Consider the following 25,951-nt stretch of genomic DNA (forward strand, 5'->3'; position numbering starts at 1 on the left):
GCAAATCTTTAATCGGGGAAAAAAATGTGTGGGACTATGTAATGGATAACTGGGGTACTTTGGTTGATTGTCCGTCCGAATACGAGTTCCATGAGTCATATCAGAAGTTTCAAGTTGCTTGTTCGCCTTGGCCGATGTTCGTTGACTATGTTAACGACACATGGATTATCCCCCACAAGGAAAAATTTATTACAGCATGGACGAATAAGGTCATGCACCTAGGCAACACAACAACAAACAGGTATTAACAACTGATTTTATTTGTTAGTAACGATTAATATTAAATGGTATTTAATTGTCGTATATTTTCATGTTTGTTGTGTATTTTAAATGTAGGGTTGAATCAGCTCATTGGGCTCTCAAAAGAGTACTACAAAATAGCGTTGGAGACCTATGTAGTGTTTGGGATGCCATGAACAACATGATCACGCTGCAACACGTCGAAATTAAAGTATCCTTTGAAACCAGTACGCATGTGGTTGGCCATGTATATAAAAAAACCTTATACAAGAGGCTTCTTGGGATGGTTTCGAGGGATGCTTTAAATCAGATTGCTTCTGAGATTGACCGTCTACGTTATCTCGGCAACAATCTCTCTTCTTGTGGTTGTGTGATGAGAAGCACGCACGGGCTTCCTTGTGCATGTGAGCTTTCTAGGTATACTGCTAGCAGCATCCCATTGGAGTCAGTCCATCTTTTTTGGAGGAGACTTTGCTTTTCAGACCAAGGGTTATGTGAGACGGAAGTCACCATCAAGGAAGAAATAGAGGTCATATCTAAAAGGTTTGATAAACTTGATGTGGCTGGCAAAGTAAATCTGAAGAGTAAACTTCGAGAAATCGCATACCCTGATCATAATTCTATGTGCCCTCCTCTATCAAAGGTGAACACTAAAGGTGCACCGAAGAAACCGATGAAAAGAAGTCAAACATCCACAAAGCGTGATCCGTCTTACTGGGAGTATGTTGATGCTTTTCATTCTGTTCAAAGCAGCAACTCTCCAGTGAAACGAAGTGCATCATGTTCTCAACCGTGTCAGCCAACAAGGATCATCCCGATGTTGGATCAATTTGCGTCATTCTTTCAAGGTTTCATTCGTGACGTTGTGGATGTGAAAGCGGACGGTAACTGTGGATATCGGTCCATTGGCGCTTTATTAGGTATGGGGGAAGATTCGTGGCCGTTAGTGCGTAATGAATTGCTTAAAGAACTTGGCAGGTGGTCGCATGAGTACATGAACCTCTTCGGTGGCACAGAGAGATTTGAACAATTAAAGTTGTCCCTACTTGTTGATGGATTTTCAAAGGTATGTTTTTAGGTTACTTTTTTTTAATAACAATGTTTAAATTACTTACATGTGTATGTTTGGTTCATTCAGGTTAGTGTGGACAAGTGGATGGATATAACAGACATGGGATATGTGATTGCTTCACGGTATAACGTAATCCTTGTATCGTTGTCCCAGCAACAAAGCATGACATTTTTCCCTCTTAGAAGTCAACCACCACCTGACTCTTCTGGCCACCGCATCATATGTGTCGGTCACGTGTTTGGAAATCATTTTGTTCAGGTACATTGAATATAGTTAGTGTAACAATTATGCAATGACTTCGCTGGTTCGTTTGGCACGGTCAGCGCATGATATAATGTTTGTTCATGTACAACAGGTTTATTTGAAAGACCATTGTCCGTTGCCGCCCCCAGCGCTGTTGTGGTCAACCAATTGTTATTCTCAGGCAAAGCAATGGGCAATTCCATATATTAGTAGAATGCAGCAATACACAAGCTTGATGTCATTCAAAACACACTATGTAGACCTAAATGAAGACTAAACATGCATTGTTTATTTAATTGTATTCATTATGCGATATAATTCGTTGTAACCCGTTACTAACCAATTAATATTATCAACTACTCGTTTGGTTAAGCAAGGAAATTGTTGGTCCAACAAAAATTATTTACGTGTGCAGCATACATCATTGTCATAATTGACAACACATAATGACATGCATGCGTATTACAGTTTGAGCGTGACAACACATTGGCTGACTTCAGTACACATTTTGAAACTAGCAGTCGCTCGACAACACATTGATTGACTTGACTACACATTAGCGACAACACATTGGCTGACTTGACTACACATTTACGCGTGTCTATTTTTTTGTAAACAAAGTTAAACAAAGGCTCGGTCACAACCATCTATATATATGGCAGACTAGGCTACTAAATCACACATTATCTTGCTTTCAAATAATCTCCCAACTGATACACAAACTATGGCATTTCTAGGAGAAACTAGCAGTCAGATGATTGTCAACTCAAGGTTGGCTTTCATTTATCCAAATGGATCGATTATTCACAATGATACTGGGGTTTACTTCCAAACTTCAACTCCGGTGCCCATTCGAGTACCAAATAGGTGTGATTTTGCAAGCCTAAAAACCAGAATACACAATACCCTTCAGCTATCCGACAAACAATTTTTGGATGAAATTCACTACCGGAAGCCATTCACCGATACAGGTAACCAAATTCGCTTTGAGTGTATCAAATTGATAAATGATGACGATGTCAACACAATGTTAATGTGTAATGATCAATTTTCTTGTGTTGGTCCGATTGAGTTATTATGCACCGTTGGAAGAACACCAGATGGAATAATAAACTTACTTGAACGCACTATGCCTCGTATTCATGACGTGATCCTGTATTACAACGGCAAATGGAACATGCCACCGTAGAACAAATTTGTTGGTTGCGCGTTCACAGGAAAAAATCCTAAGAAATTTCAAATTCCTTCAACATGTACCATCGATGAACTGAAGAATTTAATCAAGCAAGTTGCACCTAAAGGGATTCCCCTTCTTGGAATTCACGAATCACAAACGGTAAGACGATTGTTTTTCCGCCAACCAGCTCGGTTTGAGTATTCAGATACGGTTATAAAATATGAAATAAATGAGCTGATCACCAACGAAGAACTGCTGAAGGTGTTAGTACAATCTAACTACTGGAAAAAATATGGACCAATAGAAATTTTAGCTGTCTTTACTAAATATGTTGAAGACGAGGTCAGTGGGACGTCGCTAAAGAACTGAATGTCTTGTTTAATTTTTTGTTTTTTCGTTGATGTAACCTTTATATGTTTACGGCATGTTTAATTCCCATAATAAAGTTGAATGCGTTGTTTCAGTGGTCCAAAAAATTAATTGTTAAAAGGGTTCATTTCGTATTTTTTTGGATTTTGAGGCTTTGTTTTGACGTGTTAGTTGACGGAACCATGGAACGAGACTATTTTTTTTGGATTCTTTGACGTCCAAACATGAGAAATGGCCGCCCTCTGTTGTCTCAGGGCACTGGCACACCCACGCAAAAAAATCCCAAACATGGGTACTTGAACATGGAAAAAGGGTTCATTTCGTATTTTTTTGGATTTTGAGGCTTTGTTTTGACGTGTTAGTTGACGGAACCATGGAACGAGACTATTTTTTTTGGATTCTTTGACATCCAAACTTGAGAAATGGCCGCCCTCCGTTGTCTCAGGGCACTGGCACACCCACGCAAAAAAATCCCAAACATGGGTACTTGAACATGGAAAAAGGGTTCATTTCGTATTTTTTTGGATTTTGAGGCTTTGTTTTGACGTGTTAGTTGACGGAACCATGGAACGGGACTATTTTTTTTGGATTCTTTGACATCCAAACATGAGAAATGGCCGCCCTCCGTTGTCTCAGGGCACTGGCACACCCACGCAAAAAAATCCCAAACATGGGTACTTGAACATGGAAAAAGGGTTCATTTCGTATTTTTTTGGATTTTGAGGCTTTGTTTTGACGTGTTAGTTGACGGAACCATGGAACGAGACTATTTTTTTTGGATTCTTTGACGTCCAAAAATGAGAAATGGCCGCCCTCCGTTGTCTCAGGGCACTGGCACACCCACGCAAAAAAATCCCAAACATGGGTACTTGAACATGGAAAAAGGGTTCATTTCGTATTTTTTTGGATTTTGAGGCTTTGTTTTGACGTGTTAGTTGACGGAACCATGGAACGAGACTATTTTTTTTGGATTCTTTGACGTCCAAACATGAGAAATGGCCGCCCTCCGTTGTCTCAGGGCACTGGCACACCCACGCAAAAAAATCCCAAACATGGGTACTTGAACATGGAAAAAGGGTTCATTTCGTATTTTTTTGGATTTTGAGGCTTTGTTTTGACGTGTTAGTTGACGGAACCATGGAACGGGACTATTTTTTTTGGATTCTTTGACATCCAAACATGAGAAATGGCCGCCCTCCGTTGTCTCAGGGCACTGGCACACCCACGCAAAAAAATCCCAAACATGGGTACTTGAACATGGAAAAAGGGTTCATTTCGTATTTTTTTGGATTTTGAGGCTTTGTTTTGACGTGTTAGTTGACGGAACCATGGAACGAGACTATTTTTTTTGGATTCTTTGACGTCCAAAAATGAGAAATGGCCGCCCTCCGTTGTCTCAGGGCACTGGCACACCCACGCAAAAAAATCCCAAACATGGGTACTTGAACATGGAAAAAGGGTTCATTTCGTATTTTTTTGGATTTTGAGGCTTTGTTTTGACGTGTTAGTTGACGGAACCATGGAACGAGACTATTTTTTTTGGATTCTTTGACGTCCAAACATGAGAAATGGCCGCCCTCCGTTGTCTCAGGGCACTGGCACACCCACGCAAAAAAATCCCAAACATGGGTACTTGAACATGGAAAAAAGGTTCATTTATGTAATTCTTACAAACAAAACTCATGATTTTAAAAACTTATGTTTTTTATGTAATTCTTACAAACATGGAAAAAGGGTTCATTTATTTAATTCTTACAAACATGGGTACTTGAACATGGAAAAAGGGTTCACTTATGAATTATTAATCATTTTAAAAACTTTTATTTTTTATGTAATTCTGACAAACAAAACTCATGATTCTAGGTTCCCTTTTTTTAAAAATAAATTTAAAACAACCGTAAACTTCGCTTAAGGACCACAAACAATCGGAATAACAAACTATATTATAAAATAATAAACTGTGCAAAACACGTCAACTATATTAAACAAAAACTGTAATAATTACAAATATTCATGTCAACTACAACACAACAAAATAAATACAATGATCAATGGTCCGTGCGGCGTCTCTGACGAGCCCTGACCGTCCCATCAGCACTGGGTCCCCCTCTCGCGATCGTCAGGCAGTCCTGCATAATGTCATATAACTCTGTGCCTGTAGTGACTATCCTAAGGTTGAGCACACGCTCCAACCTCTGTGCAATCGCCTCATATCCCTCGTAATCATCCTGTCAAAGTCAGTAAAAACATTTATTATGAAATTCAAAATAAACAACAACTCATAAAACATTAAACGCGCAAATAATCTTACCACATATGGAGGGGGGGTCAAATGCCACTGGAACCTGGGGGCTGGGCGGCTGTATGTAGTCCTCAGGGTCTGCAGCTGGTGCATCCCTCTGCTGGTCAGCTGCCTGGGTCGGTGTCATGAAAGGGTGAGATATGCGGAAAAACCACTCAATGTAATCCGTAGATACCTGCCCAGGCACTAGACAAGGCTGACCCGCAGGTAGTAAGTGATCCGCAAACTCCATCCACCTGTCATCTATCTAATCCTGTGACAATCGTGCACTAACAGGCGGCGGAGGGATGCTCTGGATGTAACCGAACTGGCGTACCACCCTCTCCGGTCAAACTGTGACGATCATAGGACCCCATCTGACCTGACTCTGGAACGATGAAATCTCCTGAAACGCCCTAACACCCCGATGCTCCGTGTACGGCAACCAGGACACATCTGTGACGGTCAAACCATCACAACGTGCCCTGTAGGGTGCTCCTGTGATGCCCTTCATGTGCGCCTTCGACGTCAACCACCGGGAAGCACGTGGGGACGTCTCCTGGTATGTATCGTCAGTCACGCACTGATGCACAATAGGGAACTGCTCATAGATCCAGCACTACACAATAATTGAGGTTAACATAACATAAAAACATGTTTAAATCATAATCGAACCTAACATATTAATAAACACAAAATTTACCTGAAGTAGCGTCAAGTACCCCGCAAGCTGTCGGGTGGTGGTCCTACAAGCCTCATCTAACTGGTCATACATATGAACCAGCGCGGCAACCCCCCAAGCGTAACCACCACTATGAGCGAGGTCCCGGAAAGCGTCAAGGTGGACCACATGCACGTATGTTGCACTCTTATTAGCAAAAAGAGTGCAACCGACAAGATGCAGCAGATAAGCGCGAGCTGCGACAATCCACCGCCGGGCCTGACATCTGGTCTCATAAATGTCACGAACCCATCCTAATCGTACATATGCTCCACGTGTGAGTGCTGTCTCGGCTCTGGCCTCCTCCATAGACACTTCCAGCAACTCCATGAGCAAGAATCTGGCCTCCTCCGTAGAAAGAGCGTGGAAACTGTGCAAGGCGCCAGTGATGGGCAAATGTAGAATGGACGACACATCATCCAATGTGATCGTCAGCTCTCCTACTGGAAGGTGGAAGGTGCTAGTCTCACTGTGCCACCTCTCCACAAATGCGGATATAAGTCCAGGATCGCCAGTAATAACTGAACAATCTATCAGTGGACTTAATCCTGTGGCAGCCACTAGGCCTTCAATCTCAGGCACTGGCCTCCCAATCAGTGTCACCTTCCTCCCATGTGACACTAACTTCAAATCAGGACGTTCCTGATTTGAAGTACAAATTATACAATTATTAAAAAAAATTAATCATAAACAAATAAATAAACAATGACAAATAATTAACAAATTAAAATACCTGTCCACTCCACACGGCATGTGCAACATGCTCGGCAAATGATGTGAGCACTGACGGGTCACGTGGACCACCAGGGAATCCCTCTGCAGCATCATCACCATCTGACCCCTCACCACTATCAGCACCCTGTGCGTCCGCACGCATCTCAGGTGCCTCCATAGGCTGCTCAGGGACATCATCAGTCATGTCAGCGACGTCCTCAGCCATATCACGTCCCTCCGTAGTCATCTGATGAACGCGTAGCCTACGGGCTGAGGCAGTAGGCCTACGCCTCTCGGGAACATCGCCAGCATCCTCGTCAGCAGCTCTATCTCTGCCTACAACTCTACCTATGGCACGACCTAAACCTCGTGTTCTGGCCATGATCTGTAAATCATGTCGAACACGTATTTTTTTCGGTCAAAATATACACAATTTTCTTTATAAAAAATCAACTTTATTTATAAACAAATAAGAATAACTTAAATCAAATTATTTTCACACATACACGACCTAATTTTTTTAAAAAAAATTAAACAACTTCATTTATATAAAAAAAAAAACAACTAATGTAAAAAAAAATTATTAATAAACATGCACAACTTAATTTTTTTATAAAAATTAAACAACTTCATTTATAAAAAAAAACACAACTAATGTAAAAAAAATTAATTAGTAAACATCCAACTCTTAATTTAAAAAAAAAATAAGAAACTTCATTTCTAAAAAAAAACACAACTAAATTACTTAGTAAACATCCACAAGTTAATTTTTTTTAAAAAAAATAAACAACTTCATTTATAAAAACAAAACACAACTAATATAAAAATAATTCATTACTAAACATCCACAACTTAATTTTAAAAAAAAATTAAACAACTAATGTAAAAAAAATTATTTAGTAAACATCCACAATTTGTTTAGTAAATAAAATACTTCATTTATAATAAAATAAACTAATTAATTATAAAAAATTAGTATTTTTATAAAACTTCCAAAACACACAACTTTAATTATAAAAATAGACAACTTCATTTTTAAAGAAAAAACACTAATTTAAAAAAATAAACAATAAACAAAAACAAACACAACTACTTTTATAAAAAAAAATTAATTTACAAATTAATATTTAGTAAAAATACACAATTTAAATTATAAAAAAAATATGACATCAAAAACCTAAACTTCATTTTACATAAAATCTAAAAAACAAAATAACCAAAATAAATAAAATAATTCATTTAAAAAAAATAAAAACAATTTCTGTTTAAAAAAATTTATAAAAAAAAACACAAAAAAAAACAAAAAAACCACTTCCGGAAGAAGTGGTTCTTCCGGAAACATTCCGGAAGAAGGGGTTCTTCCGGAAAGGTCTTCCGGAAATTTGAAAGTTCTTCCGGAAGAGTGTGTCTTCCGGAATTCTTCCAGATGAACCACTTCTTCCGGAAAGTTCCCGGAAGAGGTTTTCCGGGAGTCTTCCGGAAGAAGGGTTCTTCCGGAAGACGTTTGGTTACTTCCGGAAGAACACTTCTTCCGGAAACTTTCCGGAAAATGTTCTTCCGGAACTTCCGGAAGAACCCCTAACGGGTCTTCCGGAAGACTTCTCCGTCAGCCTTTTCCGCCATTTTTTCCGGCGTACTCTCGTCTTCTCCCCTCTTGTCTTCTACCCTAGGTTTCGTCTTCTACCCTAAGGTTCCGTCTTCTACCCTAAGGTTCCACTAACCTAACGTTACACTAACCTACCCTAATGTAGTGCATAACAAAACCAAAGCTAAGAAGAAGGCCACCTACCTCGAAAGCAAATGGGTCCAAGGGCTGTCGGAGAAGCTCGCGGAGAAGAAGCTTGTCGGGGAAGAGAGAAGAGAAGAAGCTTTTGCGGAAGAGACTCAGTGAAAAAGAGAGAGTGCTTCCGAAAGAGGGAAAAAAATGCTTTTTATTTTTTAAAATGAAGGGCAAAATTGACCTTTCATTGAATTGCTGGGTGCACCAGCAATATTGCTGGGTGCACCTAGCATATCCCAAAGAATCAATAAGAGGTGTTCAAATACAAGGGGCAGTGAGTGAATCCATATTGTTTGTTGTCATATGGCATTCACTTGGGTGTTGCTAGGTGCACCCAGCATATTGCTGGTACACCCAGCACTTAAGGTAAAATAACAAAAATATCCTTGATCCGTAAGCCATTTAAGTTGATCCGTAAAAGTCTTACGGATCAACTTGATCTGTAGAAACCTTACGGATCAACTTGATCCGTAAGCCTTTTAAGGAACAATACGGATCAACATGATCCGTAAACTTTTTACGGATCAACTTGGTCCGTAAGACTTTTACAGATCATGTTGATCCGTATTGTTCCGTAAAAGGCTTACGGATCAAGTTGATCCGTATCAATCTTACGGATCAACTTGATCCGTACGATTTACGGATCATTCTCACACACACCCATCACAAATGCGAAAAAAGCGCAGAGTCAGTTTTGGTATTTTAATTAAATGTTGGGTGCACCAGCAATAATGCTGGGTGCACCTAGCAACACTCCATTCACTTCATGTTGCAAAAGGAAACTTTCAAGACACCAACTAGACTATCAGCGGTTGGATTCGGGCCTAAAATATCTAATCCAGCCCAAACCAACAACGACATTTTATACTCCATTTCCAATAGTTTTTAGGAGAAAAAGTTTTTTGGTTTTGGCAGTTGCTATTTCCACTCCCTATATTTTGGCCTACACACTCCCTTTTTCAATTTGTTTTTTTTTAAATATCTTATTTCGAAAAAATATACTCCCCCATTAATCCATCATATTTTTAATCTATTGGGTATTATGTTTGGTGTTGAACCCATGAACCCAATCTATCAATATAACATTTTTAATTTTTGGGTATCTATTGACATAACTCAACCCAACCTATTATTGATCTAGTTTGTTCGATTCAAATTGTGTAGAAAAAATATACAAATCTAAATTCAACCTGAAACTCAATTCAATCCTAGTTATGAACATTTCTAGGCAGGTCAGCATCAATAACATGCAGAAAAATTAAAAAAAAAACTTGAATAATAAAATTTGTGAAAAAATAACTCAATCAGATACAATGAGACATTTAATTATAGCTTAAAAAGGAGATGCTTATAAAATAAACAGTAATCTTCTAACTAATTGTTTTCATAATTCACTGTTGATGATAAAATATCCCTCTAATGCATCATCACACGTGTTCAATTCAATTTATTTTAGCAAAACAATAATTTACTTTTGATGACATCTTGTCTCACGTTGAAAAAATAAGTGTGAAGCACTCGCGCGCGCGCTTTGCAACCACCATCATTTCCCTAACTACCATTCCCGCGAACAACAAGAGAAAAGACTCGTAGTTGACTAGTTGTTGCATTGAATATCATGTCTCGCTTCACTTAACTGAAATATGAACCTTCTTCTTTAATTCTTAATTCACTCCTCACACAGTCACACTTGTTTCTCTCTCTTCAATGGCCGAGCCCCACTCCACCGCCGCGATTCTTCCTCCCTCCACCGCCCGGTTGGAGGAAACTCCGTCCGGGAGCTCTCAGACTCCCCTCCGCTCCGGAAGAGGCGGCTGGAGTATTGTCGATGGCTCCTTCGCCATTGTTAGGGACAATACCTGCTCCTGCTTCGTCGTCGTCTTCAGCTTGTGGTTCTTCGGTAAGGGACAACCTTCAATCTTTAGTTGTTAATTATTATAGAATTTGAATCATTAGACACTCAATTGCGCTTGATTTAGTTTATTACACTTTCAAGCACCAAATTACAGATTGAAAATCGTGCTCTAAGAAGTGTAGCATAAGCAAGGAATTACAAGTAGAAAAGAATTGTTCAAAATCGTTACTAACAGTAACACTCTGTTATCATTAACGTGATTTTTAAGCATTCACGGTGTAATTTTATTTTTTTATTGATTAAATTATGACTTATTGTTAAGAGTTCTTTTTAATGGTATTTTCTAATTAAAATTGGAATTTTACTTGGACAAGGTATGCTGATTTTTAGTTTAAATTAAGATAAAACTCTAATTATAATTAGAAAATAATAATAAAATATACAATAAATTACATTTAAGTTTTTTTTCATTTTTTTTTAATTTTCTAATAGTAAGACCTTATTTCTAAATTGAGTAATAATATTTTTTTATTCTAATTTTCTCTTTTCTCTTTTATTCTTTTTTAAAAAAAAAGTTTTATATTTTCATCACTTATCGCATTTATAAAAATAATTTTGTGGGATCCTTACAATATATAAAAAAATAATATTTTTATCTATGTACTACTTGAAACTACTGCTGCATGTTGGGGAGACCGTTGTTTGATTGTGTATAATTTTTCATTTTGTTTTATTAGAATTATGATTTCAGAAACTCACATTGCAATCTAATCTACAGTGTCGATGACTATGATACTGGGGGTTTATGGGTCCATGACCATCGTGCTGGGTCCAAAATCTTCAATTGTTTTCCAACCTAGTCCCGTGTTCGTTCAATCTGTGAAGGTCAGTTAGTAATCGTTGCTATTATACTTATCTGTGTTTGGATTTGTAGTCAGTGAGTGTCTTTTGTAAAATGGATTTTTTTGGATTAGGTAGAAAACTTAAAGGCAAACCCTGGCCCAGGACCCATTCTTTATGGGACATATCGGTATCCCCCACTTGATGTTGTTACCACTTGGGGAGAAAGTATTAATGTTTCTCTTCCCTCTGGCTCATACAAGGCAAGTATGTGTGTTTTTCTCCTTTGTTTTTTGAGTTTTAAGTTAAGAGAAATTCTGGTAATACACTTTTAAATTCAGATATTGCAAAAGAAACTGATACTACTCTTTTGTTATGTCTTCCACAGGAATGGAAATATTATCTGAATTGTGGGTCTTCAATAAATATTTCGTATCACGTGAGCTCTAAGAGCTCTTCTGTTTTCCTTATAATCGCCGAAGGTATGAGATTTCAGTGGTTTCTCCTCTCAAATTTTGTGAATTTAAGTTATATATATAGTATGAAAATAACCATTATCTAGTAATTTAACCTAGTAGGAAAAGTAAAAATAAGAAACTCCTTTGGTTTCGCCATCTAATTTTGCCAAGTGTGATGCACTAAAATTTGTTTTGGCTCTTTTTCCTTAATAGTATTTATTAAGTTTCTTTTTGGCTGTAATTTATGCTTTTATAAGAAGTAGACACAACTTGCACATGACCTGCCACAGCTCTTAATATCCCTGGTTTTAGTTATCATGAAACTCAAGCATATACATTATTGAGTGAACATGTTACTCTGATGGCCTTACTTACAGGGGACGTGAGCCTCACACGGTGGCTGGAGGACCCAACAGAACCTAATACAACTCTGTCATGGAATGTGATCCATGGTAAGACAAACCAAAAACAATATCTGTATTTATGTCAATCCTATACTGATGTTGCTTTGTTTCTTTATAGGAACTGGTATGATCACACAGGACATATTCTGGTCGTCGAGCTATTATGTGGCATTGGGCAATTTGGATGAGGATGTGGAGGTATTTCTGTAATCCTTATTAATGTTTCAATGGGCTTAAATGTTATTAAGCATTGTAGTTATTTATTAACTGATCAACTGCTGTTACTTTCCTTGATTTCTTCTTGTTGAGTAGGTAGCATTAAACCTCAGTATAAGGGCCTCCTTGCATAATACAACGAATGCTTTCTACAAATGTGATCTTGCCAATGGTCCATGCAGTTTGAATCTTTTGTTTTCTGATGGAAGTGCAGCTGTCTTAGTTACTCCTGGTCCACAACAGGCAAGATTATTATCATGTACTTGCTTCAAAGAAATGGTCATCCTTACAAAATAAAAATCATAAATGGGACATAAAATTATTAATGCTGCAACCTAGCATTGCATTTTAGTTTATAACTGAAGTCGGAAGCTTAAAAATCCTGTGCCTTTTCCCTCTCCCAAGAAAAATCAAATTCCCTATGCCCTTATGAATGCATTATATTCTCAACTGAGGATATGAATATATTTCAGTCCCTTTGCTTTTATTACTTATTTATGCGACTTTTCTTTGGTTCAGAATGCATCCAATGAGTGGTATGTCAAACTGTCCTATGGACCAAGATGGGTGACCTATATTTTTGGAATTGGTAAACTCCTCACTTAGTCAGCCTTTTACTAACTGTATCAATCTCAAATGACTTTATATGTTACTATTTATGCTACATGTTCCTACAGGTGGATTGACTTTGCTTGTGTTTGGGGCCTTCAACTTCTTGAACAAGCTTCAGTGTGCTCATGAAGATAGAGCAGGAGTTAGATCTGAGGGAACAGAACGTCAGAGAGCCCCTTTGCTTCCTCACAAAGATGATGATCTTTCAAGTTGGGGTTCATCGTATGAGTCCTTGCCACAAGATGAGAAGGATCTTGGCTTTCTTCCAGGAGGCCCCATTGATGGGAAGACTTTAGTTGATGGTGAAACCAGTAATAACACACGGCATCTTTGTGCTATTTGCTTTGATGCTCCGAGGGACTGCTTCTTCCTTCCATGTGGACACTGTGTGGCTTGCTTTGCTTGTGGAACTAGGTAATTCATTGTTATAACAATTAACAACTAACACTGCTAAATTCCTAAACCAATTTTGTTTACAAATAGCTTTAATAGTATACCTCTTGGTGAGTTGGGGACTTTAGTTATTTACCCCCAATTTTTCTTATAGTATTTCACTACTATAAAACAAGTAGCACATGTCCAAGAATTCCCATTTCAGAAGAAAGATTGAACAAGTATAATTTCTTAAGACTTTGGTTTCCATGTATTTGAGATTATTTTAGACTTGCAAAATTAAAAAAACGTGCTGGTTCACTTTGCAAGTCTATGTATGTTGATCTTTATTCTACAGATGACATCTTCAGTGGCATGCATCTCAATGCATTAGCTAATGCTTATTCTTGTGTGGTGATGATGTATGTTCAACCTTATCTATGCAGGATAGCCGAGGCAGCTGGTACTTGCCCTGTTTGTCGTAGGAACATGAAGAAGGTTAGGAAGATTTTCACTGTTTGATCAGTGCACTTCCTAGTGTAGAGATTAAATGAGTAGTCACCAGAATCATAGAATACCTTTTATGTACTCAACTATACATTATTTTCTTGCCAATCATTAACAATGATCAAGCAAATGGTGTCTGCTGATGAGGGTCGTATTGGCCATTGCAGCATTGCCTACTGTAATAGTGACTAGATGAATAGCCACCGGAATCATAGATTACTTTTTATGTATTCAACTACACATTATTTTCTTGCCAATCAACAACAATAATCAAGCTAATGGTGCCTGCTGGTGAGGGTCGTATTCAGCATTGCAGCAAAACCTGAGTCTAGGTGTGTTTGCTTCAAAGGAAGGGAAAAGAGGGGAAGGAGTGATATCATTGTTTTAAACTATTTTTTACTACAAAAGAAAAATAATTTTCCGTATAAAAAAATTACAAACTTATTAAGCAAATATAAAATATAAGATTATATTTTTAGTCTTTATATATAAGATAATGTTCATTTTTAGTTCTTAAAAAAATAAATCGTCTCATTTTAATTTTTCATCTATGAAAATGCATCAAATGTAATCTTTATTCTTTATAAAGAAATTGTATCTTTTTTATCTTAAATTGATGGAAACAAAAATTACATACGACACATTTTGTTAAAGAATAAATTATACTTGTACCTCATATGTTTTATACAAATTGTGTTTGATATTCCTTTATTATTTGACATTACTTTTATTCCCTTGTTGTAACGTCATTAAGTCATTAATAATCTTACACTTAACTAAGAGGGGTCACATGCAATTCATAATACCCTAGAGGATATTATATTTTGTCTTCTTATATTACTAAATTATGAAAACTTAACATATGACAAAATCACAATTAACTATGTGAAAACTAAAATCTAAAGATACATAACTTGAATAAAACTTATACAAAGCTATTGACACTTATGTGCCTTACAAAACATAAGCAAGGTACATGAAACATAAACTAGCTCTCATATATTGGAGGTACAAATTACAAAAGTATTCTTCCTTGCAAGCAACTTCATGCTTCAAACTTCCCCATGAGCACCTTTATTCTAGAGATTCTCTTCTTAACTTTCATGATTTCTCTGTTCTTTTTGTGATACTCATACTCACAAATTATCCCATCACATCAACATTGTTGACTGTTGAATCATACCTTAAGCTTTACTTATGCACTTAGAATTGAGCTCCTATGCCAAATCTAATACCATTAGTGCACTAAGGCACCTAAACATCATTCTTACTCTTTGATTTTTCACTAGGGTCTCACTTTCCTATGACATGGGATGAGAACATGTTTAACCTTTCATTTATTTGCCCAACTAAGACATACATCACTTCTTTGAGGCTAACATCTTGCATACCCATTTTGGGTAGCTTACATCATGCACACATTAGTGCACTAAGGCACCTAAACATCATTCTTACTCTTTGATTTTTCACTAGGGTCTCACTTTCCTATCACATGGGATGAGAACATGTTTAACCTTTCATTTATTTTCACAACTAAGACATACATCACTTCTCTGAGGCTAACATCTTGCATACCCATTTTGGGTAGCTTACATCATGCACACATTCTAATCTAATGTGTAGGTTCACCTCACATTATTTGCCTAGCATCTATGCTCACGACTCATCATCAACTTTATATTGGAAACAAACAAGCATAAATTGCATAGACATACACATCATTTAATCATAAATTGCATAGCATACACATCATTCAATCAAATGCATAGGCATGCACATCATTAAAATCTCTAGTTTGTTTCTACATCTGTGTGATTTGTCTTATCTTTTTATTAAAGGTCTGTTTGGTTTAAAGGGATGAAAGATGTGTGAAAGTGAAATGAGATAAAAAAATGTGAAATATTTGAATTAAAATAGATTGTAGAAGTATGAGACCCATACTAATTTTTGAATCTTTCATCTCAAATGCACCCAAGTGTAATTAAATCAAACACAATATAAACGTTATGATATTTTTACCATTATCTTTGATTGATTGAGCTCTAGCCAAGAGAGATGTCCCTCTCACTATAACCTCTTACTTCCATCAGTCAAAAGTGGTGGAACTACCTTCTATTGTCGAGAGAGTTCCCTTAAAACATTCTTTTCTTACGGAAGAATGAGTTTGTCCTCCCTTATGAAAAATTTATTCTTCCGCATGAAGAAGGTTGTTTTTTCCCATGGGTGTTTGGGTGACGGTCCCTTTGATCACCTATAAGGGACTCTTAGCTCTCCTTCAACTTTTTGGAGTTGCCTCATTTCCTATATTCTCATTTTCCTCATTTTGTAACCTCATTCTTTTTTCTCTTGTTAAAAGATTTTCCTTTTTCATAAACATTTCAAAAACTCATCACTCATTGATGACCTACCTAGGGGATCCTTGGTCCTTTTGCATATTGTGGTATCACTGGTATGTCCAGCATCTCCAGCATGTAATATTTGAATCTTGGTATACAACTGAGTTAAATAACTTTGTTGTTCACAGTGATCCAATGACTGATCCAAAAATATTATGTCATGACGGTAGTACTTTTATTATAAATTAATTTTTTATATTGAATTCCATATTACAAGAACAATTTACCATTACACTTGTATATTACATTAAGAGGGTTTTAAAATTTTGTGTGGGTAATTGCCCCCATTGTGTCTCAAGTGGATCCACCCCTCGTGATTCTACTTAGCTCAAACCGGATTTGTTCTAATAAAAGATACATGTGATCTAGTAAAAATATAACCATTTTATTGAAGTTGTTTTTAGTTATTTATTTTTATAGATACTTTTTTTATAACATCATATGTTATGGCTAACAGTGAGAATTAATAATATTTTTTATATATTAAATATTGTATTAACTAATTAATTTTTCTTAATATAGTTTTTTTCATTCTTCAAACTCATTTTTTCTAAGAGTTTTATGTTCTCTTTTTGTATAGGAAAATTTATACAATATGACTCAAAACCAATGTGTTTTGCTTGTGAATATTTCATGCAGTTTATTTTATATAAATTTTGTGATTTCTTGAAAATAAAAATCCAAAATTTTTCTATGATTTTGGTAAAATGCGATTATTTCCTTTAATTTTGTTGAAAATCCATAAAAAATTATATTACATATATTTTCATATAAATTCTATTTGGTGCAAAAATACTTCATTTGTCTTCTATTTTTTTTTCAAATAAGCGTACAAATAAGTTCTCTATTTTTTTATATTCAATAGCTTAAAAAGGTATAAAATTCATAAAAAAATATTTAAATTTACAAAAAACTATTTCTAAAATTATTAAATAATAATTACTTTAGTCTTTAATATTATTAAACGATAACCATTTTTAATATAAACCAGTTGTTTTTTTCTACATAAATCATACTCAAATTTAATAAATTGGTTAAATTAGTGTAGATGTCCTTAGAGATCACTCTCGGGGAATGGGGTTGTGCTTTGGGCACCAGCCCAGCTGCTGGTACACCCAGCAAATTAGGTGAAGTGACAAAAATGTCATTCACCTATTTTTTAAAAGCGTTTTTCTTTTTTCTTTTTCTCCCGCACCCGTGCCTCTCTCCTTCCTATGCTTGAGTTTGTTCTTCGTTGCACCGCCGCCTCCATCGTTCGTGCTGTCGTCGCGCCACCAGTGATTGTCACTGTAGTCGTCTTGTCGTTGTCCATCACCATCGTAAGTGCCCTTGTCGCTCTTCTTTGTCGGATTCTATGCGAAGGCACGGTTTGGGGGATTAAGGATCTGTCTAAGACATACGGATTGTTATACGGATTATCAAGCTGTATATTTATTTTAATTTATTTTATCAATTTGAGATAAAAAAATTATTTTATAATTATTTTAAAATTTTAAATAAATTAACATTTTTGTTTAAATGTTTTTTTTGTAATAAATAAATATTGTTGTAATTTTTTGTGTAATTTTAATTCATTAATTATATTTATTTTTTAAAGTTCATTTTTATTAAGAACTTAAGTAATTTGTTTATTTTAAAACAACTGTATATATATTATTGTGATTTAATTATTTTTAAAAATTATTAGTAAATTACAATTTCTTATATTTGATATTTTAAAAAGTGTTTTATAAATTTATTAGTATATATTTGATAATTTAGTTAGTTTAACAAGAAAATGTTAATTTGTAAATTTCAATATATATATATATATATATATATATATATATATATATATATATTCGACTATTGATATAGTCATATATATATTATTACAGTCATAGTATTAAATATTTATATAAATAGTGTTTCGAAGTATAAAGTTAAAAAAATTTCATCAGTAAAAAAATTTAAAGTTATTGTCATAGTAATTTGTTGAAAAATGAAGTAATGATTTGTTAGAAAAAAAAATCAAAATTGTAGCTATAGTTTGGTCATTAGTTTAACTTTACTAGAATTAGTGTTGTGTACTCTATATATTTGGAAAAAAATTCTATATGCATTTATGAATATATTAAAATAATAAAAAAGTTATTCAAAAAATAATAAAAAAATTTATTTATAAATTATTAAGGATATACATGTTCAAAATATCACAACATATTTTTTTTACAAAAATTACACAAACATGGTGATCATGCATTTAACTAAATAAAATGATTGTCATGCACATGACCAATACATATGACGCGATGCACAGACGAATCTGTTGGTGGTTGACTTCTAAGAGGAAAAAATGTCATGTTTTATTGTAGTGAAAGAGAAACAAAGATCACATTATACTTTGATACAATGACATATCCCATGTTGGTTATATTCATCTACTTGTCCATATTAACCTACATGTAACAGTCAATAAATTGAATTTATTTAAAGCAAATTAAATCGAACAAAACGTACCATTTAAGTTATATACCATGGATAATCCATCAACAAGTAGGGACTACTTTAATTCCTCAAATGTGTTTATGCCACCAATCAGGTTGATATACTCATTAGACCATTTTGTAAGTTCTTTATGCAAATAGTTGCATACCAATGACCATGAATCTTCACTCATACCTAATAAGACAACAATTGCACGATATCCACAGTTACCATCAGCTTTGACATCGATAATGTTTACAATGAAATCATGAATGCATGGATGAAATTGATCCAACATCGACATGTTCTTTCTTTGAATTGGTTGCTCAGATGATGATGCACTATGTTTGACTGAAGAATTACTATTCTGCACAGAATGTAATGCATCAACATACTCTTAGTAAGATAGATCACGCTTTGTTGATCTTTGTTGTTTGGTCATTGGTTTCTTCTAAGCACTTTTTGTTTTCACCTTTTCTACAAGAACACACATAGAGTCTAGATCAGGGTAAGAAATTTCCTGAAGTTTACTCTTCAAAGTAACTTTGCTACAAACATCAAGCTCTTCAAATCGCTTGGATATGGTTTCCATCTCTTCGGTTATGCTCACTTAGAGCTCAGATAAACATCTTGTCGCAAAGGAATGTGGAGCTCACCTCCATCATGTACGATGAGTTTTACTGGGAGCTCCAAAGGAGACAGTGGCACCACTGGCTCACGTGTCTACAAGAGAAGAGGATCGACATTGCTCTAGTGTGAGAATTCTACACAAATGCCTATAACCTAGAGGACGGTGCGCCCAAGCACTGCCGGGTTTGGGGGAAAGTCATTCAATTTGATGCTTAGACCTTGAATGACTTTCTGGAGACCCCCGTCATCATCCCAAAGGGGAATGAGTACCCCACCTACTCCTAGTACATGCACACTTATCTGGGCCACCAGGCCATCATGGCCAAGCTCTGCACACCGAACGGTCAGTTCATTCTAAATGCCGATGGGGTCGATGGAACGTCCTGAGCTACTTCAACCTCGCTCCGACCTTTCACACCTTCGACTTGAATGTGGACCAGGCTCGACTCATCTACGGGCTGGTGTCACAGATGAACATGGACCTGGGCAACATGATTACACTTTACTACTGTTTTAATGAAATAATGAATAAATTAACATCTTTGCAATTTTTTATTAGCAGAAGTCAAAAGAAGAAGATTTCAAGTGCTATAGAGGGAAATTGATGCAAAAATTGGAAGAAAAATCCTTGAAGAAAAGTTGGAAGAATTGGATAGCTCGTTTAGCGCGAGAAACTGGCCCAGTGCCCATACTCGCTTAGTGACCAGCTCACGCTTAGCGTGAAGAAGGCCAATGAGAAAGCTCAAGGTCGCGCTTACCATGAACACCGTGCTAAGCGTGTGATTAAACCGCCATTGTTGCTAAGACCAGGATTGCATGTTCAACGCGAAGTTAGCGTGAAAAGTAAGCTACCTTGAGCCTATAAAAGGAGGAGGAAGCAGAAGGAAAAGATACACCGAGTCTAAGAGCTCTCTAATGAATAAATCCAAAGCCTGAACACTTCTAATAGGGGAAACCCTCTTTCTTAGGCATTCCCCCCCTTTCTTTCTTCTAGTCATCTAGCCCCTTCTTCCATCCACGTTAGCCCTTGAAGTGTAAATCCTCTCATGACTATGAGAGGCTAAAACTCCTTTGTTGGGAGCCAGATAGACCAACTCTTGTAATGTAACTTTGTCTATTATCTATTTAATGAAATTCTATTTCTATTACTCTTCTATGTGCTTTTCTATTTATTATGGTCTAATCATCCATATAATGGTTAGAGAGTAATGCATTGAAAAATGATTATTTTCTAAAGAACTAGGAAAGTGTATCTAAATAAATTCATTGCTAGAAATAGATTGATATTTGTTTTGCCCAATTTATGCATCTCTAATCTTAATGTGATTTATTATTTTTACCTTTGCAAATAAATGTGGGAGAAAAAAATAAATAAATTAGGTTTGTCGTGCGAGAAACCAAAGATAGAGTATTTTAGTAGGTGTGGGTGGAAATAGGGATTTCGTTAGATAGAGAAAATCGTTAACATTGCATTACAAGTAGTTTTGACATGTTAGACCTCAACATTATCATATCATGAATTCATCTTATCGCATTTCAATAACTGATTATTTTCTTGTTATCCTTTTCTTTTTCTTTTACTCCAATTTTCACACTTACAATTCCCTATATCTTTTATTTCTTTCAATTGCTTAATAATTGAGTTTGCATCACTTCAAGTACAACTAAAGTCTCTATGGATTCAGCACTCAGACTTCTGAGTCTTTTACTACTTAAAACGAATTGATACACTTGTCAACAAGTTAACAGCCTTGAACGAACATTCATTTAATTACTTTAATAACAATAAATTATATTAATACCTGAAAAATATTGAACACATCAGAAAAAATTAACATGTTTTTCATTCACACCACATTTGTCTTCATTTTGGTCATTCATATAAACTTCTTCAGGCATTACACTATCATACATCCACTGATCTTCATCCATCTTAACAAAACATTCAAAAATTTCAATTACAAACAAAAAAAACCCCTAACCACACCATAATTATACTATCATATAATTTTTTCATTTTTTAATACATTAATATAATGCATTAAATTAAATTAAAAACGAAAAAAAAATTCTGTATAAATTTTTTAACCCTAAATATCACTTTCTTACTATACAAACTATAACTATCAAATGAATATTTTAACTATATCTATTTAAAAAATTTTAATTATCAATTCTAATTTTTTCTAATTAAACAATTAAATAAATTTAAAAAATAACATATAAATTAAAAACAAAATTATGTATTACAAATCCATAAGAAGCATATGGATTAACCATCTGTATGTTTCTTACGAATTACTAATCCGTAAGAAGGATACAAATTGACAATCCGTAAACTTCGTACAGATTACCAATCAGTAAGAAACATACAGATTGCTAATTTGTATGCTTCTTACAGATTACTAATCCGTAAGAATCATATAGATTCTCAATTTGTAAGTTATATTAAATTTACAGATTATTAATCCGTAAATTTAATTTAACTTACAGATTATCAATCCGTAAGTATTATACAAAAAAAAAACACAAATGACTACCTTACCTCTGCCATTAATGACCAAACCAGTTACCGCCACAATCGCCACTTATCGACGAACCATCATAAACAATGTAGTTCAACCAAAGAGGACACAAGAATGAATGACAAACGCTCGCAGATAACCTCTCACAAAACGAACGATGGTGAAGAAAAAATAAAAACAAGCTCAGACGAAAAATGAAAAAGAAAAGCGCTACTTGTAACACAAGGGTATAATGGATATTTTTAAAATTTTGCTAGGTGTACCAACAAATCTATTGATGCTCAAAGCAAAACCCAGGGAATGGTGATAGCTTTCTCGTTCAAGATTGGGGTATACTCTATAACTCATGTAGAATTATGGGTTATTCTATTGGGTGTTCAGATCTATGAAGCACCGACACCGACACGTGGACACCTGTAATGTCCAAAATATAGGACACGGGCACAGCTATATATATATATAATTAAATAAAATAAAATTACATAAAATTAAATATGAGCGATATGCATAAAAGATCTAAATTGAAAATCAAGATTTATATATTCATCATCATCTCAAAAGAACTTATCCTATGATAATGAGTCACAAAAAATACTAAGAGACCTCATTATACAATTTGTATGCTTTGTTTCTTTACAAAAAAAATTATAAAGCAAGATGATGAATTAGCAACTTCAAGTCTTCAAGAATTCCACAAACTAGCAATCATCATTGAAAAAGACACCCTCTAACTCTGGTTCATTTAAAGACAAACTAGCAATTTCAAGAACACCGCAATCATCAAGTGATCCAAAATCATCTCCAGCTACATCCCACATTTTAGTTTCCTCTTGATGATATTGTGGAGTATTCCTTGAGAGAAGTCGTAGGTTGCTATGAACAAATACTAAATCTTCATCTCTATGTGGTGTCATCTTGTTTCTCTTTAAAGAATGGATAAATGAATATGTACTCTAATTCCTTTCACAACATGAAGACAAACAAGGTTGCGCAAGTAGCTTAAGGGCAACCTTTTGAAGTATTGGAGCATTAATGCCATGAACTAGCCACCAAGCTTTTGGATCCATTTGACATCTATCATTTAAAGAATCAAGATCATCAAAACCTTCTCTTCCATCCGAGAAGTTGGCAAACTCAATATTCATTTTCCTCCTTACATCCACATCAAGAAAGAACCTCTTGAAGCATTTTAATCTTTCACGAGTGAGTTCCATGTCTTGATGTGGAAGAACTCGATTAGAATCTTCACTTATCCATTCATGACTATAATGTTTACAACTAAAAATAAATATATACATGATTAAAATTTATGTAATTCTAACAAAAATGTAAGTAAAAAAGTATAGAGTTAATTACCTAGGATTTAAGGAATAAGCTAAACAATGGAGTGGAGTGTTACTCTTAGTCCAACGGTCAATTAATATGGAGTGCACTACCTCATAAAAGGTTGATCCTTCACTCTCCTCCTTTCTCTCATATTGATACATGGCATTCTTCACCTTTTCAATCATTGAATCCCACATCTCATATACTAGATGGAGAGATGAAGCTTCCGTATCAATTCTTCTAAGAACATTATAGACAGGGCTAGTGAAAGAAAGAATATAAGAAGACCATTTATCATCCAACAAAGTATCTTTCACAAATTTAGCCTTTGCAACATCATCTTCCTTATAAGAAGACCATTGGTCACTAATGACCATCTCTTGGAGTCCTTTCTTCAATTGCTTGAATCTTTTGAGCATTATAATAGTGGAGACAAATCTTGTTGGAGCAATGGATAGCAATTTCAATGAATTGAATGAATTGAAAATTGATAGTCTCATAGAGTGACTCATGACAAAGTTTTTCACAAACATTGCATCATCCGCAATTTGGGTGATGCAAGAACATTCTTCATAAACAACATTTTTTTTTCTGTATTCTTGGCTGCACATATGTTCTTCAAAGCAAGATTTAATGTATGGACAACACATGGAGTCCAATAGATGGAAGGAAACTCAGCCTCAATTATTAAACCTGCTGCTTTACAAACGACTGCATTATCTGTCACTATTTGCACAACATTTGAGTGCCCAACCTCCATAATTACCTCCCTCATATGTTTGGCAATGAAATCTTTGTCTTTGATCTCATTTGAACAATCGATGACCTTTAAAAACATAGGTCCACTCTCCGTGACAGCCATGAAATTAATAAGAGATCTTCTTTGCGGGTCACTCCATCCATCACTAACAATGCTCACACCCTTCTGGCTCCATGCATTTTTAATTGGTTGTAATAAGTTCTCCTCATGTTTCCTCTCATTTTGAAGTAATGTTGCCCTTAATTTATTATAACCTGGAGATTGGTAACCATTGATTTGATTGTTGGTAGCATAGGCAAACGCTTTCCTGTAATGAGGATTTCTTGCTAAATGAAAAGGTAGCCCCGAAGAGTAAAACATCCTAGCAATTTCATGATCAAATGTCTCTCTAGCTTGCAAATTAAAGGCATTTTCTACAGTTGATGTCTTTCTCTTTTTTGGATCAACACCAAGAGTGTTTGTATCCATTTGGTGTTGAGTAGAAACCGGAGGCAATGACACATATTTTGTTTTTGACTTCTCCACCCTCAATGTAGCCTTATTGTCTATCTTCTTCAAATCTATAAGTTTGACAATTGTTACCTTTTGACAAACTCTAACTCCCTTTTCAGTCATCTTCAACAAGTGTGCCCTCACTCTAGTGTAAGACCCATTAAAGGTAAAATCATAAATATTGCATTTTATCTCATAATTTCCACCACCACCTACACTTTTTATCTTTGTAACATAGGTCCATAAAAGTTTGGTATCATTATCTTGTTCTTTAGCTTGACTAGGACTAGAAGCACTCATCTCTACAACAATTTAAAAAAAAATTAAAAATCAATGTAACCAATTTCTAAGTAAAAAACAAACAACAAAAAGTAATTTCTAATCAATGTTGTTCGTGTCTTACTGATCATGTTGTAGTTTAATTTTATTCAAAACATGATATGATTAGAGGTAGGCAGTAATTTAAATTCTAAACCAAAAAACTATGCAAGAACTACGAGCTTATCAACCAAATGACACCAAATTAAGGAATGTTTGGTATTAGAAGAGAAATCACCTTGTTTTTTACTAATACAAATAAAAAGCTTTCAGAAAAAAATGAATAAAAAAACCTTTTAAAAATTAAATACTTAAAAGAGTAGTAAAAGTGTAAAACATTAGTCATTAAAGGTTGCCCTTCAAGTATGGTATCTTGACCCAAGTACAATGAATAAAAAAGGCAATATAGACAATAACACGACAGCGAGAAAAATGAATAAAAAAACCTTTTAAACTTGTACTATGATTAGTTACCTTTCAAAAAGGAAATAACACGACATCGAGAAAAATAAAAAAAATAAGGCCTGCCATACGGCCATACCTGCTTTCAATAAATAAGGTCTGTCATACCTATATTGTTGTATTCATAGTAATGACAATAACACGACAACGAGAAAAACCAAAAAACAATAACACGACAGCGAGAATAATGCTTGTTCATTATGAAGAAACTAGAAACGGCAGCGAGAAAAACCAAAAAAGAAATAGGGAGCAGATGAGAAAACAAACAAGGGCCTACCTGCGCGGGTAAATGGAGGCGACGACGTGCAACAATGAAGGCGCTTGGTTCGCTTGCGGGAAACGACAAGGAGAAGATGAAGAAGAACCGTTTTCGTATTTGGTAAGCATTTTTTAAACAAATAAAAAATAGCTGAGGCTTGTTGGGCTGCGTCCAATCACACACGTCTTGCTGTCCAACCGTGTCTGGTGACGACAGAAGCAACGGACATTGCGTCGCATTGGAGTCGTACCCGTATGCATATCTGGTGCGCGTCCGACGCGGGACATGTCACTGAAGTACCGCATCTATGCTTCTTAGGTTCATATAGCTTGGAATAGAGGGTTCAAACTTCATAGACATGTTAGTCAAGTTGGATTTTGTCAACGATTTTGCTCTTGTGAAGGATGGTTGTTGTACTCATGCATCCATTAATACAATAGAAGCAATAAACAACTA

The 25,951-nt window shown here is 35.4% G+C and overlaps 2 protein-coding genes and 1 long non-coding RNA gene across 3 annotated transcripts; 1 reads left to right on the plus strand and 2 right to left on the minus strand.

The window, feature by feature from the left end:
• The first annotated feature begins 10,167 nt into the window (after positions 1 to 10,167).
• LOC114419068 lies at positions 10,168 to 14,140 on the plus strand. Its single transcript, XM_028384668.1, has 10 exons — positions 10,168 to 10,497; positions 11,231 to 11,337; positions 11,427 to 11,555; positions 11,681 to 11,774; positions 12,128 to 12,202; positions 12,273 to 12,352; positions 12,467 to 12,613; positions 12,890 to 12,959; positions 13,048 to 13,396; positions 13,801 to 14,140. The coding sequence occupies exons 1-10, from the start codon at positions 10,305 to 10,307 to the stop codon at positions 13,874 to 13,876; spliced, it is 1,320 nt and encodes a 439-aa protein (XP_028240469.1). The 5' UTR covers positions 10,168 to 10,304; the 3' UTR covers positions 13,877 to 14,140.
• On the minus strand, positions 13,782 to 23,608 carry LOC114419069. Its single transcript, XR_003668163.1, has 3 exons — positions 23,493 to 23,608; positions 19,624 to 19,628; positions 13,782 to 13,792 (listed from the first exon to the last, which is right to left on the minus strand). It is a non-coding gene; the product is annotated as an uncharacterized LOC114419069 (long non-coding RNA).
• A 119-nt stretch (positions 23,609 to 23,727) lies between these two features.
• Positions 23,728 to 24,579, minus strand: LOC114420466. Its single transcript, XM_028386356.1, has one exon. The coding sequence runs from the start codon at positions 24,577 to 24,579 to the stop codon at positions 23,728 to 23,730; it is 852 nt and encodes a 283-aa protein (XP_028242157.1).
• Between the last annotated feature and the right edge of the window lie 1,372 nt (positions 24,580 to 25,951).

This window comes from Glycine soja, chromosome 7 (genome assembly GCF_004193775.1).
Source record: "Glycine soja cultivar W05 chromosome 7, ASM419377v2, whole genome shotgun sequence".
Lineage (NCBI taxonomy): Eukaryota > Viridiplantae > Streptophyta > Magnoliopsida > Fabales > Fabaceae > Glycine > Glycine soja.